A 12,500-nucleotide genomic window follows, 5' to 3' on the forward strand; every position below is an offset into this window, starting at 1 on the left:
ACCAGCCCGTCTCTGAGAGACTCTTTCTTTTGTCTGCTTTCTGTTTGCACTCCAACCTCTCGCTCCCGCTCAGCCTGAACATCTCTGCGTCCAGTGACGGAGGTTTGTCATCAGTCGCTCCCAAACATGACCCTCCACCGCGACCTCTCGACCTCCTGGTCCCAGAGACCGTCCTGGCCTTCTTCCTGCTCCTCCTCCTCGTCTGGTTCCTCAACCGGGAGTTCGAGGTCAGCTACCGTCTCCATTACCATGGCAACGTGGAGGCTGACAAACACCGGTCCAAGATCCAGACGATGCGAGACCAGGCTGAGTGGTTGCTAGGCAACATCATCCCCATCCACGTCGCTGACCAGCTCAAGGTTTTTATAGTTCTTACAGGAAACATGCACGTTGCACCACACGCCTCCTTCATGACCACCACCTTCTGTCTGGTTGCTTCCTCAGGTGACGCAGAGCTACTCCAAGAACCACGACAGCGTGGGCGTGATCTTCGCCAGCATCGTGAACTTCAGTGAGTTCTACGAGGAGAGCTACGAGGGAGGAAAAGAGTGCTACCGCGTCCTCAACGAGCTGATCGGAGACTTTGACGAGCTCCTGCGCAAACCTGAGTTCAAAAGTGTGGAAAAAATCAAAACGATTGGTGCCACGTACATGGCGGCGTCCGGTCTTAACGTGCGACAGATGGCTGAAAACGACGACGACTCTCCGCACGCTCACCTGACGGCGCTGTTCGACTTCGCCCTGGAAATGATGGGAGTCCTGGACGACTTCAACAAGAACATGCTGGGATTTGGGTTCAAGCTTCGCATCGGATATAACCACGGGCCGCTGACGGCCGGCGTCATCGGCACCACGAAGCTGCTCTATGACATCTGGGGAGACACGGTGAATATCGCCAGCCGCATGGACTCCACCGGCGTGGAGTGTCGGGTGCAGGTGAGCGAGGAGAGCCACGCCGTGCTCAGCAGCATGGGCTTAGAGTTCGACTACAGAGGGACGGTGAACGTGAAAGGCAAAGGCCAGATGAGGACTTTTCTTTACCCCAGGTGTGGGGGAAGCTCGAGTCCAGACGGAGCGGTCCAGGGCGCCAGCGTTGGATCACCTGCTTCAACGACCAATAAGACTTCAGCTCCTCCTTCCTCCTGTCTCCCCACGCTCCCTCCTGTGAGGCCTCCGGCTGCAGAGAGACGGGAGGAAGGGTACAGGGACGCTGCACACCTGCAGCCGGCTCCTCTCGCACTTCAGGAGGAAGAGGAGGAAGAGGAGGCCGACGAGCGGACAAAACTCAACGAGGAGTTTTATGCTCGCCTGTGATCCCTCCGCGTGTTCACGACTGGCAGGAAGTGTCGAGTCACTCCATCACAAAAGTCTTTGACAGAAAAGCACGGTGACGTGCTGAGGAGGGCGGGGCCTGACACAAGTGTTGTTGTTTTGTCCTCCATGTTTTTATGAAGTGCCTTAAGGATGATAAAAGTGAACGATCAAAAACTGAACAAAGTTAGATCAAATCCTCGACTACACAACGGGCTGTGGTTTCTTACTCCATGCTTTGATTTCAATGCAAGTATTCTTTAAAGAGTCGTTATTTTTGTGGCGTATTGTTTGTTGTTGATCAAATGTTTGACTTTTCTAAAGGGAAATGATTTTAAGTTCTATTCTAAGTGCCAGTGCAGAAAGATGAGCAGGGAACTATGGGAAGAATGAGGGAGTCACATGACGCAGTGTTAATGTGTGTGTTCTGCTTCATACAGTATTCATCTGGGCTGCAGGCTCAGACAACAGGGACGAGCTCGCTGCAAAAACTCAGATCGAAGCTGCTGTTTGTCTTAAAGGTCACATGATCTCCTCCTCTTCTTCAGGTGAAATCAGTGTCCTCGCTCCTCTTCATCATGTGTGTGAAGTGTGTTGTTGTAAATCCACTCTGATCCTGTATCTGATCATGTCTATAAACCCCTCTATTTCAGCCCTGCTCAGAACAGGCTGTTTCTGTGCCTGTAGCTTTAAATATGTAAATGAGCTGTATCTGACCACGCCCCCTCTCTGGAAGGGCTCGGGTGTACTCGCTGCTTTCTGGCTCCATGTCCTATTGTTTACGGTGAGAAGGCAGACTCAGAGGGCAGAACAAACACCTAGCTGTGGGAGTGTCACCCACCTGGGGGAGGGGCTACTGCCCTTTGTGATGTCATGAAGGGAACGTCTCCAAACGGCCTGTTTGAGCAGGCAGGAGACGGAGAGGATGGACTTGTCTCATCACTGGGGGGTTTGTAGACAGACTGGAGGAACGTGGAGGGGAGGAGTTTAAATCATGTGACCTTTAAGATGATCCACCGTCTGCCTGGAAACCAAAGAGAAACTTGTTGGATGAAGATGAAGATGAAGATGAAGATGAAGGCTTGCGTCCTTTGCACCAAGTGAAACATCAGCCAATGCAGAGAGAAGCAGCACCGAGCTTTTTGGCGTCTCAAAGTGAGACGTACTCGAAGGTGACTTTGCTCTCTGCACCGGCAGATGTTTTGTCGTGCTGCGAGCGATGCGGGCGTCGTGTATCTGGATGGGTCAGGTGACTGCGGACAAACAAACAGCATCGAGTTTTAAATGCATATTTGAAGCACAGTGTTTGAACGAGTCGTCCTTACGATGACATTTAGAGCTTTAGAGCTCCTGTCTCGCACGATTAGTCCGATCAAAAGCACAACAGCCAATCAACAGGAGCCCCCCCCCCCCCCCAAACACACGGTCACATCAACATCTGGCATCTTTTGTAATGTCAGAAGACGACAGACGAATGTCGAGGTGAGAACACGAGAAGCGAGTTAAAGGCAGCATGGCGTGGAGGTCTCACAGTGACCAGCACGCCGCTATCACCACACAACCGGTTCAGATTTTGGATGAATGTCCTTTAAGGGCTACCGTACCTGTTAGGAACTGTTGCTTGTGATGGTTTAATCACACGGTGGGTGTCATGGCGTTCTGGCTCGTCTCACTTGAAGATCGCGCACACAGTAGATTCATTCACAGTCGAGTATCGTCTGCGTTTAGCTGAAGGGGGAGGGGCCTGTCGCAGCCTTCGCACAGACGGGGGTCCTCTGCAGCCGACTGATTGTTCTCGTGGTGCCTCAAAGTATGACTGTTTTTTTACGACGTTGGATTTCAGAGGGTTTTTTTTATCATGCAGTTTTTCATAACGTCGTTCGAAGACATCGAGCTCCGTTTTTTTAATACGATTATCTTTAACAGATTCCTTTGATTTCGTTCGAGTCGTGTCGTCAAGCAGGCGGCGCTGTCTCCGTCCTCAAACCCTGAAGCTCTGTCTTCACCGTGACACAGACCTCTTTATATGACCAGTGTTTAATGATGTGATCACATCCTGATGCTCCACGTGGCCAGCTCTTGAGCCCGAATGGCGCCGATGCTGCTGAAGTGTGATTTGTGTTGGAGAAGAAGGGACAGACGTGGAGCACGCCGCAGCAGCTCGCTCACGTTCAGGGCTGTTTTCGAGTCACTCCGGGTCAAACATGAGGCCGCGACCTTCCGATCCAAACGTCGTGTTTCGTTTGATTTTCATGAATGAGATGTTTGATGTTCATTTTGTGCACTTGTATCATTTATCAACACATGATCCTAATCTGTACACTTTGCACAAAGCACTCGCTGTTTGTACATATGCAGTTACTTCCTGTCACATATGATTTTTTTTATACAAGTGCATGTGTCCGATGTTTGCCAGACGACAGAGAGACATGTGTTCTTATTGGACAATTCAATAAGTGTCTGTTTGAGAAGGTGTGAGTGTTCATGATTTTATTACACCGTGTGAGAGAAATAAATCTCCATCCCAAAACAGCTGAGTGCCCTGTAACATGTATACTTCACTCTCACCTGACCTCTGCTGGACGGTCAGACTCCTTATCAGACTGTCAAACACTGAGACGTGTGCTGCGAGTCGTTTTAAGCCTCTGGATAACTTCGATCACCTGGTCCCACCATCACGCCTCCATGACGTCCATATTGGCTGATGTCCTGTAACCTCTCACTTTCAGTAAGGATGTCATGGAGGCGTTCTGGTGGGATCAAGTCATCCCACTATCAGAGCTAAAACACAAGTGTTACAGAAGCTTAGATGTAAAAGCTCTGAGCCACGCTCCATGTTGTTAGAGGTGCGTATATATCGCACCCTGAGTTGGCAATAGGAAAAGAACTGAGAGGAAGCCAGCAACCTTCAGGCCGCCAAAAGTTGGAGGATTGTATTTTACTGCTGACACGTACACACTTTTGTGTTTTTTCAAAACTAGTGATCGTCATGTTCCTCATCAATAATCATAACTGCTGTGTGTGTGTGAGTCCTGACTGTCTCCAGTGAGGGAGAAGCTGGAGTCCTGCTGGCTGTGTTGTTGTCAGAGCTGTGTTTACATGGCTCCTCCCCTTGTGTATAAAAGCTGTTTGAGTCAAGAAGAAGAAGAACATACTCACTGATTATTAGGATCATTCTGTGTCAGTTTACATGAAGCTAGCAGCTAACTAAAGAGCGCTAACATTAGCATGCTAACACAATAATTAGCTCATCGAGACGAGGACAAGTTTGTCCACTGCTTGCGCTGCATGGAGAAGGCGTGGCCAAACAACAGTTTCTAACCCTGACCCAGCTCAAGGGTCAAAGAGTCACACATTCTGCCTTGAATCTACTTTTATTTAGTTAAAAAAAAATCTTTAAAGCAAATAAAAATAGACAAAATACAGAAAACTGATTTTAAGATTCCTCTCAAACAAAGTTAAAATATCACCCAATTAAAAAACAATCGAAAATAATATTTTAAAGCTGACAAACAGTGACCATAAAAATAAAAAAAACCGTGTAAATATGAAGTTAAGGAGGAGGCTACCTGTGTTTACACCTGCACAGACACCAGAGCAAAAACAAACAAACAGGAGTGATTCAGACAGATACATCTCATTTAAATGTAGATATGTTAGTCCTGTCACTCAGGGTTAACCTCTGAGTGACAGGACTGACATATATATATATATGTTAGTCCTGTCACTCAGGGTTAACCTCTGAGTGACGGGACTGACATATATATATATAGATATATATCTATATATCTATATATATATATATATATATATATATATATATATATGTCAGTCCTGTCACTCAGGGTGTCACTCAGGGTTAACCTCTGAGTGACGGGACTGACATATATATATATATATATATATATATATATATATATATATATATATATATATATATATATATATATATATATATATATATATATATGTCAGTCCTGTCACTCAGGGTTAACCTCTGAGTGACGGGATTGATTAGTAACTTGAACGTCACTTCCTCGTTCTTTTCTAACTTTTCTTCAGCTCTGTTTGATCACCTGACAGATTCATGTCTTCACCCATTTTAATGAAAAATAAAAGTTTAAGTACAACGTGTGTGTTACATGTAAATCTGTCTGTGGTGCTGTAGCGCCCCCAGCGGTCACGGGGAGCGGTGCAGTGACGTAGGGCGTGATTGCGCGGCCCCTCCCCCTCCACAGCCGAGCTGGAAAAGAAAAAAAAACTTTTTTGTACCGAAGGAATCAACAGCCGCCATCTTGTCGTGGCTCGGAATTAGGATTTCGGTTGAACCGGGTTTTAAAGGTGGGAATCGAACCTCCTGTCCGCGGTGTGACAGCCGCCTTCCTCCCAAAAACGCCTCTTAACGTCGCACCGGACACATTTCGGAAGAAAAAACGGGGATTGGACCGGGGGTCGTCGGGTGAAAACGGTCCGTATTTCTGATTTTCAGAGTGCGGAGATCCAGCCCCCTTCAGCCGCTCCCGGACCAGGACTCTTTACCGGGAGCGATCCGGGACCAGGTCGGGATTTTCGAAGTGATTTGCAGAAATACGGCATTTTTATGCAATTGTGCATTTTTTTGGTGGAGCTTCGCGCGATTTTTGCATGAAGAGATTTGACGTCACGCTGAATGTGTTGTCGGAACATGTAGCTGGTCGGACCTGTCCCCCCCCGGACTGCAGCACCGACAAGGATCTAACGGGACCCTCACACAGGAGTGGGGACTTTTACATGGGGGAGATCTGATTCGGGGGTTTAACGATGATAATGTGGGTGTCGGGAGGTGGATCATCATGGGCTGAATGGCGGTGGCGAGGCGGGGCGCTGCTGCATCTCTTCTGAAAGACTCACTGCACGCACGAGCTAACCTATTAGCTCACTATTAGCCAGTTAGCATACGTTAGCAGGCAGCAAGCTTGCTAATGCGCTAACCGGGGAGGTTCGGGTTGATAGAGACACCCCCCCCCCCCCCTTAAGGTAACCGTCCTTATCAACGCAAGCAACCGACTGGACACGACAGCAGCCATGGCTGAACACCTGCTGGAGGTCGGACCTCCCATCTCCAAGCGGCCCAAGCTCAACTCACCTGCCCTGTCAGCGTCCGACGGACCAGGTAAAGGCCTGAACCCGGTGTGCACATGTAAACACCACATCCACACTGTGCTGCAGTGATGAGCCTGAACATGAATCAGTGCAGCACGGGCTGCAGGTAGCAGCTGATCCAGGTGTGTGTGTGTGTGTGTGTTTCTCTGCAGTGGTGAGCATGTTATTAGTCCTAATCTCTCAGGGCTGCAAGTCCAAGTATGAGCTCCTGCATCAAACACATCAGTGTGTGTGTGTGTGTGTGTGTGTGTGTGTGTGTATTAATAAATATGGATCCCCGTTACAGGACATGAACACATTTCAGTATCAGGGAAACAGGATGAGATCATCACAATGAACTTTAAGATGTGACATCCACAAACATCATGTTGATCCTGGGTCCATTACATGATGACTTCATGATCAGAACCAGACTCGCGTAGAACAGGCAGAACCCTGGATCAGAACCAGACTTTGTATTGTAATGGTAATCATGTGCAGATCGTCTCAGTACGTTCAAACTCGGAGATGAAAACTTTACATTTGATGAGTCTGAATTAAAAATCCAAGCTGGACAACCTTTAAATAAACATCAGACCTGACGCACCTTTATGAGTCCAGCGGTCACACCTGGCGGGCCCCATGAGACGAGCTGGAAGTGACTGCACACAAACGGCCTGCGTCTCATTTGGTCATGTCCCGTCACAGCGGAGCTTTGAGATGAGCGTCCCATGGCGAGCGGCGTGACGCCTGCAGCCTTGTTTTCATGATGTCAGGTTGTGTGTGTTCTGGGAGGCACAGAGCAAACACGCACCCCGTCCTACTTGTTGGACCGTGTGTCAGCCTGCAGGGCCCCTCAGTCTGAGCCTCATGAAGTCAAGCAGCTGAATGTTTCTCCTGCAAAGACTCACAGTGAGCTGACTTAAGCCCGTTTCCACCCAGCGGTCCGGCTCGGTCTGGCTCGGTTCGTCTCAGTACGGCGTGCATTTTGCGGCGTTTCCATCGACTGATCCGGGAAAGATTCCCAAATAACCGACCCGTACCGTCCCACTTTTTGGGACCCTTCCGTTGGGGGGCCGAGAATGTGGAGCCGACCTGAAAAGGTGGAGCTAAACCCTGCAGTCCTCTGATTGGTTGAAAGAATGGTCACTTCCTGTGGTGGGCGTGTTTAAAGCATTGATTGTTAGCGTGTGTATTTGTCCTCGCCGCTCACAGCCTTCTCTGAAACAAAGCTGGATTGAGTTCTTGTAATAAAGAGTCACATGACAGTGACAGAGGAGATGACCTGCTGGATGTCTCCAGCGTTGGTTTGGTTTGTGGAGCGTTTTTCTCCTTTGTTGAGTTTATTAGTTAGCGGTTAGCTGTTAGCTGTTAGCTGTTAGCTGCTATCATATGACGCTATTTACATAGCGGCTATCGTCATCCGGCTGACACGCCGTCTACCAAATAGGGCACGGGTGGAAACACAAACGGGATCGGGCTTAATCGAACCAAACTGTACCGATCCGTACCGGACTGAGTGGAAACTCATATAATAAGGAGAATTCACCTGGAGCCAGTGGGAGGGGCTTAGACTGTCTGCACGCCACCTCTACCGTCTCTACAGACTGTCTGCACGCCACCTCTACCGTCTCTACAGACTGTCTGCACGCCACCTCTACAGACTGTCTGCACGCCACCTCTACCGTCTCTACAGACTGTCTGCACGCCACCTCTACCGTCTCTACAGACTGTCTGCACGCCACCTCTACCGTCTCTACAGACTGTCTGCACGCCACCTCTACAGACTGTCTGCACGCCACCTCTACAGACTGTGATCGTGAATGACAGAAGAGTAATGTAACCACATCACACGTCAGTCAGTTCCACTTCCTCCGTGATCACCTGACGGCGTCTGTGCGACCATGAGTCCGGCTCCTTGGATGTGACCATGGTGCTCGTCAGTTATCCTCCTTGTCTTTATTAACGGTGGTCACTCATTGGCTGCGTTCCTCATGCTCTGAGGTCACGTCACGGAGCCCCGGGGGAAAATGAGATATTTAAAAAGCTTCAGTGAATCAAGATGTTCCTGGAGAACAGAGCAGAAGAAGAAGATGGAAATGCATCCATATTCTCAACCTGAGTGCCAGAAACAATTTACTCAACGCCACCTTCCACGGCCGCCAGCTAGCTCATGACGCAGCCGCTAATGGAGCCATTTATGCTCCCGGCTGCAGACAAACAGAAAACCTAGCGGGGGGGGGGAGCTGCAGGGTGGTGTGTCACCCTCCATCGACCTCTTCCCTTTAGAGTGTAAACGGCGGCGGCGTCTCTGCTTTCACATGGCGTGTGTGTTCTGTGATGAAACTATGATTCCTCGTCTTCTTCGTTTGTGCAAAAACTACAAATAAAGCAGCAAAAACTACAAATAAAAAACTACAAATAAAGCTGCAAAAACTACAAATAAAGCTACAAAAACTACAAATAAAAAACTACAAATAAAGCTGCAGAAACTACAAATAAAAAACTACAAATAAAGCAGCAAAAACTACAAATAAAAAACTACAAATAAAGCAGCAAAAACTACAAATAAAAAACTACAAATAAAGCTGCAAAAACTACAAATAAAAAACTACAAATAGGGTGGCGCCGATAGCGCAGCGGCAGCGCGCGCACCATGTTGCGAGGCTTTGCTCCTCGCGCGGGCGGCCCGGGTTCGCGTCCGGCCTGTGGCCACTTTCCCGCATGTCTCTCCCCACTCTCTCCCTGTTTCCGACTCTATCCACTGTCCTATCAATAAAGGCAAAAAGGCCAAAAATAAACCTTAAAAAAAAAAAAAAAAAAAACTACAAATAAAGCAGCAAAAACTACAAATAAAAAACTACAAATAAAGCAGCAAAAACTACAAATAAAGCTGCAGAAACTACAAATAAAAAACTATATAATAATCCAAGTGCAGAACCAACAGACTGAAGAACTCCTTTGTCCATCACGCTCTACAGCTCCTCACCTGGGGGGGGGGGGGAGGACAGAGGGGTAGCAGCGTCTCACTGTGCAGTAACACATGGACACTTTCACTTGTATGTGCAATAATCCCAATAATAATCATTGCTTTTTTTATTGCTTTTTTTCTACATTTCTTCCAACAGAAGTGTGTTCTGTTATTTCTTAATATTCTTTGTTGTTGCTGCATGTTAGCGTCTGTGCTGCTGGAAGCTAAACGTCCCAAAACCATCAATAAAGTTCATTCTAATAAAAACAGACAAAGACTAACCGTCCCTGTTCAGACCCTGACACAGCGAGGAGGGCGCCCTGGTACCTGTCAGACCCAGAGGCCGGACTCCCCTGACTGCATGTGGTGCTACCTAACCAGAACATTGTTCTGCATGTCTGGCTCGGGGAGGGGGGGGGGCGTGAGCTCATGGACTGAATGCAGCGTCTCTGAGGGTGAGGCAGGGTGGACGAGCGAGCGAGGGGGGAGACAGACGGTCAAACTCCACACTCTCTCCACACGGACCACCTGCTCGCCAGGGTCCGACAGCGCGGACGCCGTGTTTACTCCGGGAAGAGCGAGCGCCAAGTGCCCTCGTTAAAGACTGGACACTGAATCTCAATGAAGACATGGGACACACACACACACACACACACACACACACACACACACACACACACACACACACACACACACACACACACACACACACACACACACACACACACACACACACACACACACACACACACACTCTGATGTGCCTGGTTGGGCTCGTGGTCACACCATGCAGAGGCGTGAGCGTGCTGCTGGCTCCTCTCTGGTGTAGCGCTGCGTGAGTCAGTCTGTGCACGGCTGCAGGCAGGGCGGCGCTCTGCTGCAGGCAGGACGGCGCTCTGCTGCAGCCGTTAGCTTGTTGGCTCATTGATGCAGGATTGAGAAGTGGACTGAAGAGCAGGTTTTGATTGTCACTGTTCTTCCTCCTGTAGATCTGGGCTCTCTCTCCTGGGACGATTTGGAGAACGACCTTCCGGACGAGTTGATCCCTAACGGAGGAGACCTCAGCCTGATGGGAGGGATGCCTTCCAATGGGGGAGCAGCACCGGGCGGGGGCGGTCCAGGGGGCGCTGTCGTCCCCGATGCGGCCGCCAAACACAAGCAGCTCTCAGAACTTCTCCGAGCGGGCAGCACCTCCAGCATCACGGCGAGTCCGCAGCCAGGCGGGATGGGGCCTCAGCTGGGCACGCCGCTGGGTAAGAGTCCCCTTGGTCAGGGCTCCCCCAACAACCACCCGTCCCCCCAGGCCCAAAAAGCCGGAGCCCAGACCGGAGCAGCAGGACCGAACAACAGCACTGCACCGATGAGCCTGAACCAATCCAGCTTCAGCCAAGCCATGATGAGCAGTAACCAGGGCCACGCGGCGCTCCTGACCCAGGGGGGGCAGCCTCAGACCGGCCAGGTGATGAACGGGGCGCTCGGACCTGAGACAGGAAGAGGACGAGGAGCAGGGGTGGCAGGCATGCAGTACCAGGGGCAGACCATCCCGGGACCTGCACCAGGACCAGGAGGGAGTGCGCTGGCAGAGACACTAAGCCAGGGAGGGCAGCACGCCGGCCTCGGCGCCGCCCAGCAAGCGGGCAACATGAGCAAGGTGAGTCACATGACCACAACGTGTGTGTGTGTGTGTGTGTGTGTGTGTGTGTCTCTCTCTGTCTCTCTCTCTCTCTCTGTGTGTGTCTCTGTGTGTCTGTGTGTGTCTCTGTGTGTCTGTGTGTGTGTGTGTGTGTGTGTGTGTCTCTGTGTGTCTGTGTGTGTCTCTCTCTGTCTCTCTCTCTCTCTCTGTGTGTGTCTCTGTGTGTCTCTGTGTGTGTCTGTGTGTCTCTCTGTGTGTCTGTGTGTGTGTGTGTGTGTGTGTGTGTGTGTGTGTGTGTCAGCTGGGTCTTGTGGTTCTTGTTGGACCCGGGTCCGCAGGCTGAGGGGGGGCGTTCTGGCAGTCTGGTCTCTCAGATGATCAGTGTAACACACGGTGCTGACGAGGGTTTGATTGGTGTGGGTGTGTAGTTTAAACTTCTGCGTCCCGACGCCCCGCCCTCGGCGTAGACCCGACGCCCCGCCCTCGGCGTAGACCCGACGCCCCGCCCTCGGCGTAGACCCGACGCCCCGCCCTCGGCGTAGACCCGACGCCCCGCCCTCGGCGTAGACCCGACGCCCCGCCCTCGGCTTAGACCCGACGGCGTTGTTGAACATTCGTAGTTCTGTGTCGAGGGAACGCGTTGCTCTGCAATTCACCGCCAAGCCGCTAGGGGGCAGTGGCGAGCAAGGAGGCGTTTGTGGAGGAGGTCTGTCCGACAGCTAAACCAATCAAGGTGGACGGCGTTTGCTTTGGATGCGTGGTTGTGAGCTGGTGGTGGAGGTCAGACGTCACGGCGTGCTCCGTGTGTCGTCAGTCGGACCGGGCTGCGTTTGCATAAAGCACTCTGGTACCTGGACCGACCCGCTGCCATGTGTCTGACTGCTGCTTCTTTTGGTTCCACTTGTTGTCAGAGAGGGGGAGGGGCTTATCGTGTAGACCTGACAAATCTCTCCCCCCCCCCCCCCCCCCCCCTTCAGATGGGTCTGGGCAGTAATGGGGGTCCGTTTGGGGCCCAGGCCTACGGTCAGGGTGCCCCAGGAACCGGCCAGCAGCTCCAGAACAAGGCGGCCCTCGCCAACAGCCTGCCGCCATTCCCCAACGAGCTGAAAGGGGCCGCTGTGACCAGCGTGCCAAACATGGTGAGTGTTGTTTACCAAGAACGTAACGATTCTGCTCCATTGTCCCTTCAAAATAAAACTCAGTCTCCTCCTAAAGTGAAACTGCTCCATTGTCCCTTCAAAATAAAACTCAGTCTCCTCCTAAAGTGAAACTGCTCCATTGTCCCTTCAAAATAAAACTCAGTCTCCTCCTAAAGTGAAACTGCTCCATTGTCCCTTCAAAATAAAACTCAGTCTCCTCCTAAAGTGAAACTGCTCCATTGTCCCTTCAAAATAAAACTCAGTCTCCTCCTAAAGTGAAACTGCTCCATTGTCCCTTCAAAATAAAACTCAGTCTCCTCCTAAA

The 12,500-nt window shown here is 50.5% G+C and overlaps 2 protein-coding genes across 2 annotated transcripts in view; both read left to right on the forward strand.

Annotated features, from left to right (window-relative positions):
- The window catches only part of LOC306820588 (adenylate cyclase type 9-like), a 30,473-nt gene extending 26,630 nt beyond the window's left edge, over positions 1–3,843 (forward strand). Inside the window, exons 10-11 of the mRNA XM_079338466.1 lie at positions 74–359; positions 445–3,843. Coding sequence (XP_079194592.1) covers positions 74–359; positions 445–1,314 — 1,156 coding nt within the window. The 3' untranslated portion in view covers positions 1,315–3,843. The remainder of the gene's footprint in view (positions 1–73; positions 360–444) is intronic.
- Positions 3,844–5,368: 1,525 nt separating this feature from the next.
- The window catches only part of LOC306820586 (histone lysine acetyltransferase CREBBP-like), a 27,508-nt gene continuing 20,376 nt past the window's right edge, over positions 5,369–12,500 (forward strand). The window contains 3 exon segments of the mRNA XM_079338464.1: positions 5,369–6,463; positions 10,393–11,054; positions 12,014–12,175. Of these exon segments, the coding sequence (XP_079194590.1) occupies positions 6,376–6,463; positions 10,393–11,054; positions 12,014–12,175 (912 nt within the window). The 5' untranslated portion in view covers positions 5,369–6,375.

This window comes from Symphodus melops (assembly GCF_947650265.1).
Source record: "Symphodus melops genome assembly, chromosome: 2".
Lineage (NCBI taxonomy): Eukaryota > Metazoa > Chordata > Actinopteri > Labriformes > Labridae > Symphodus > Symphodus melops.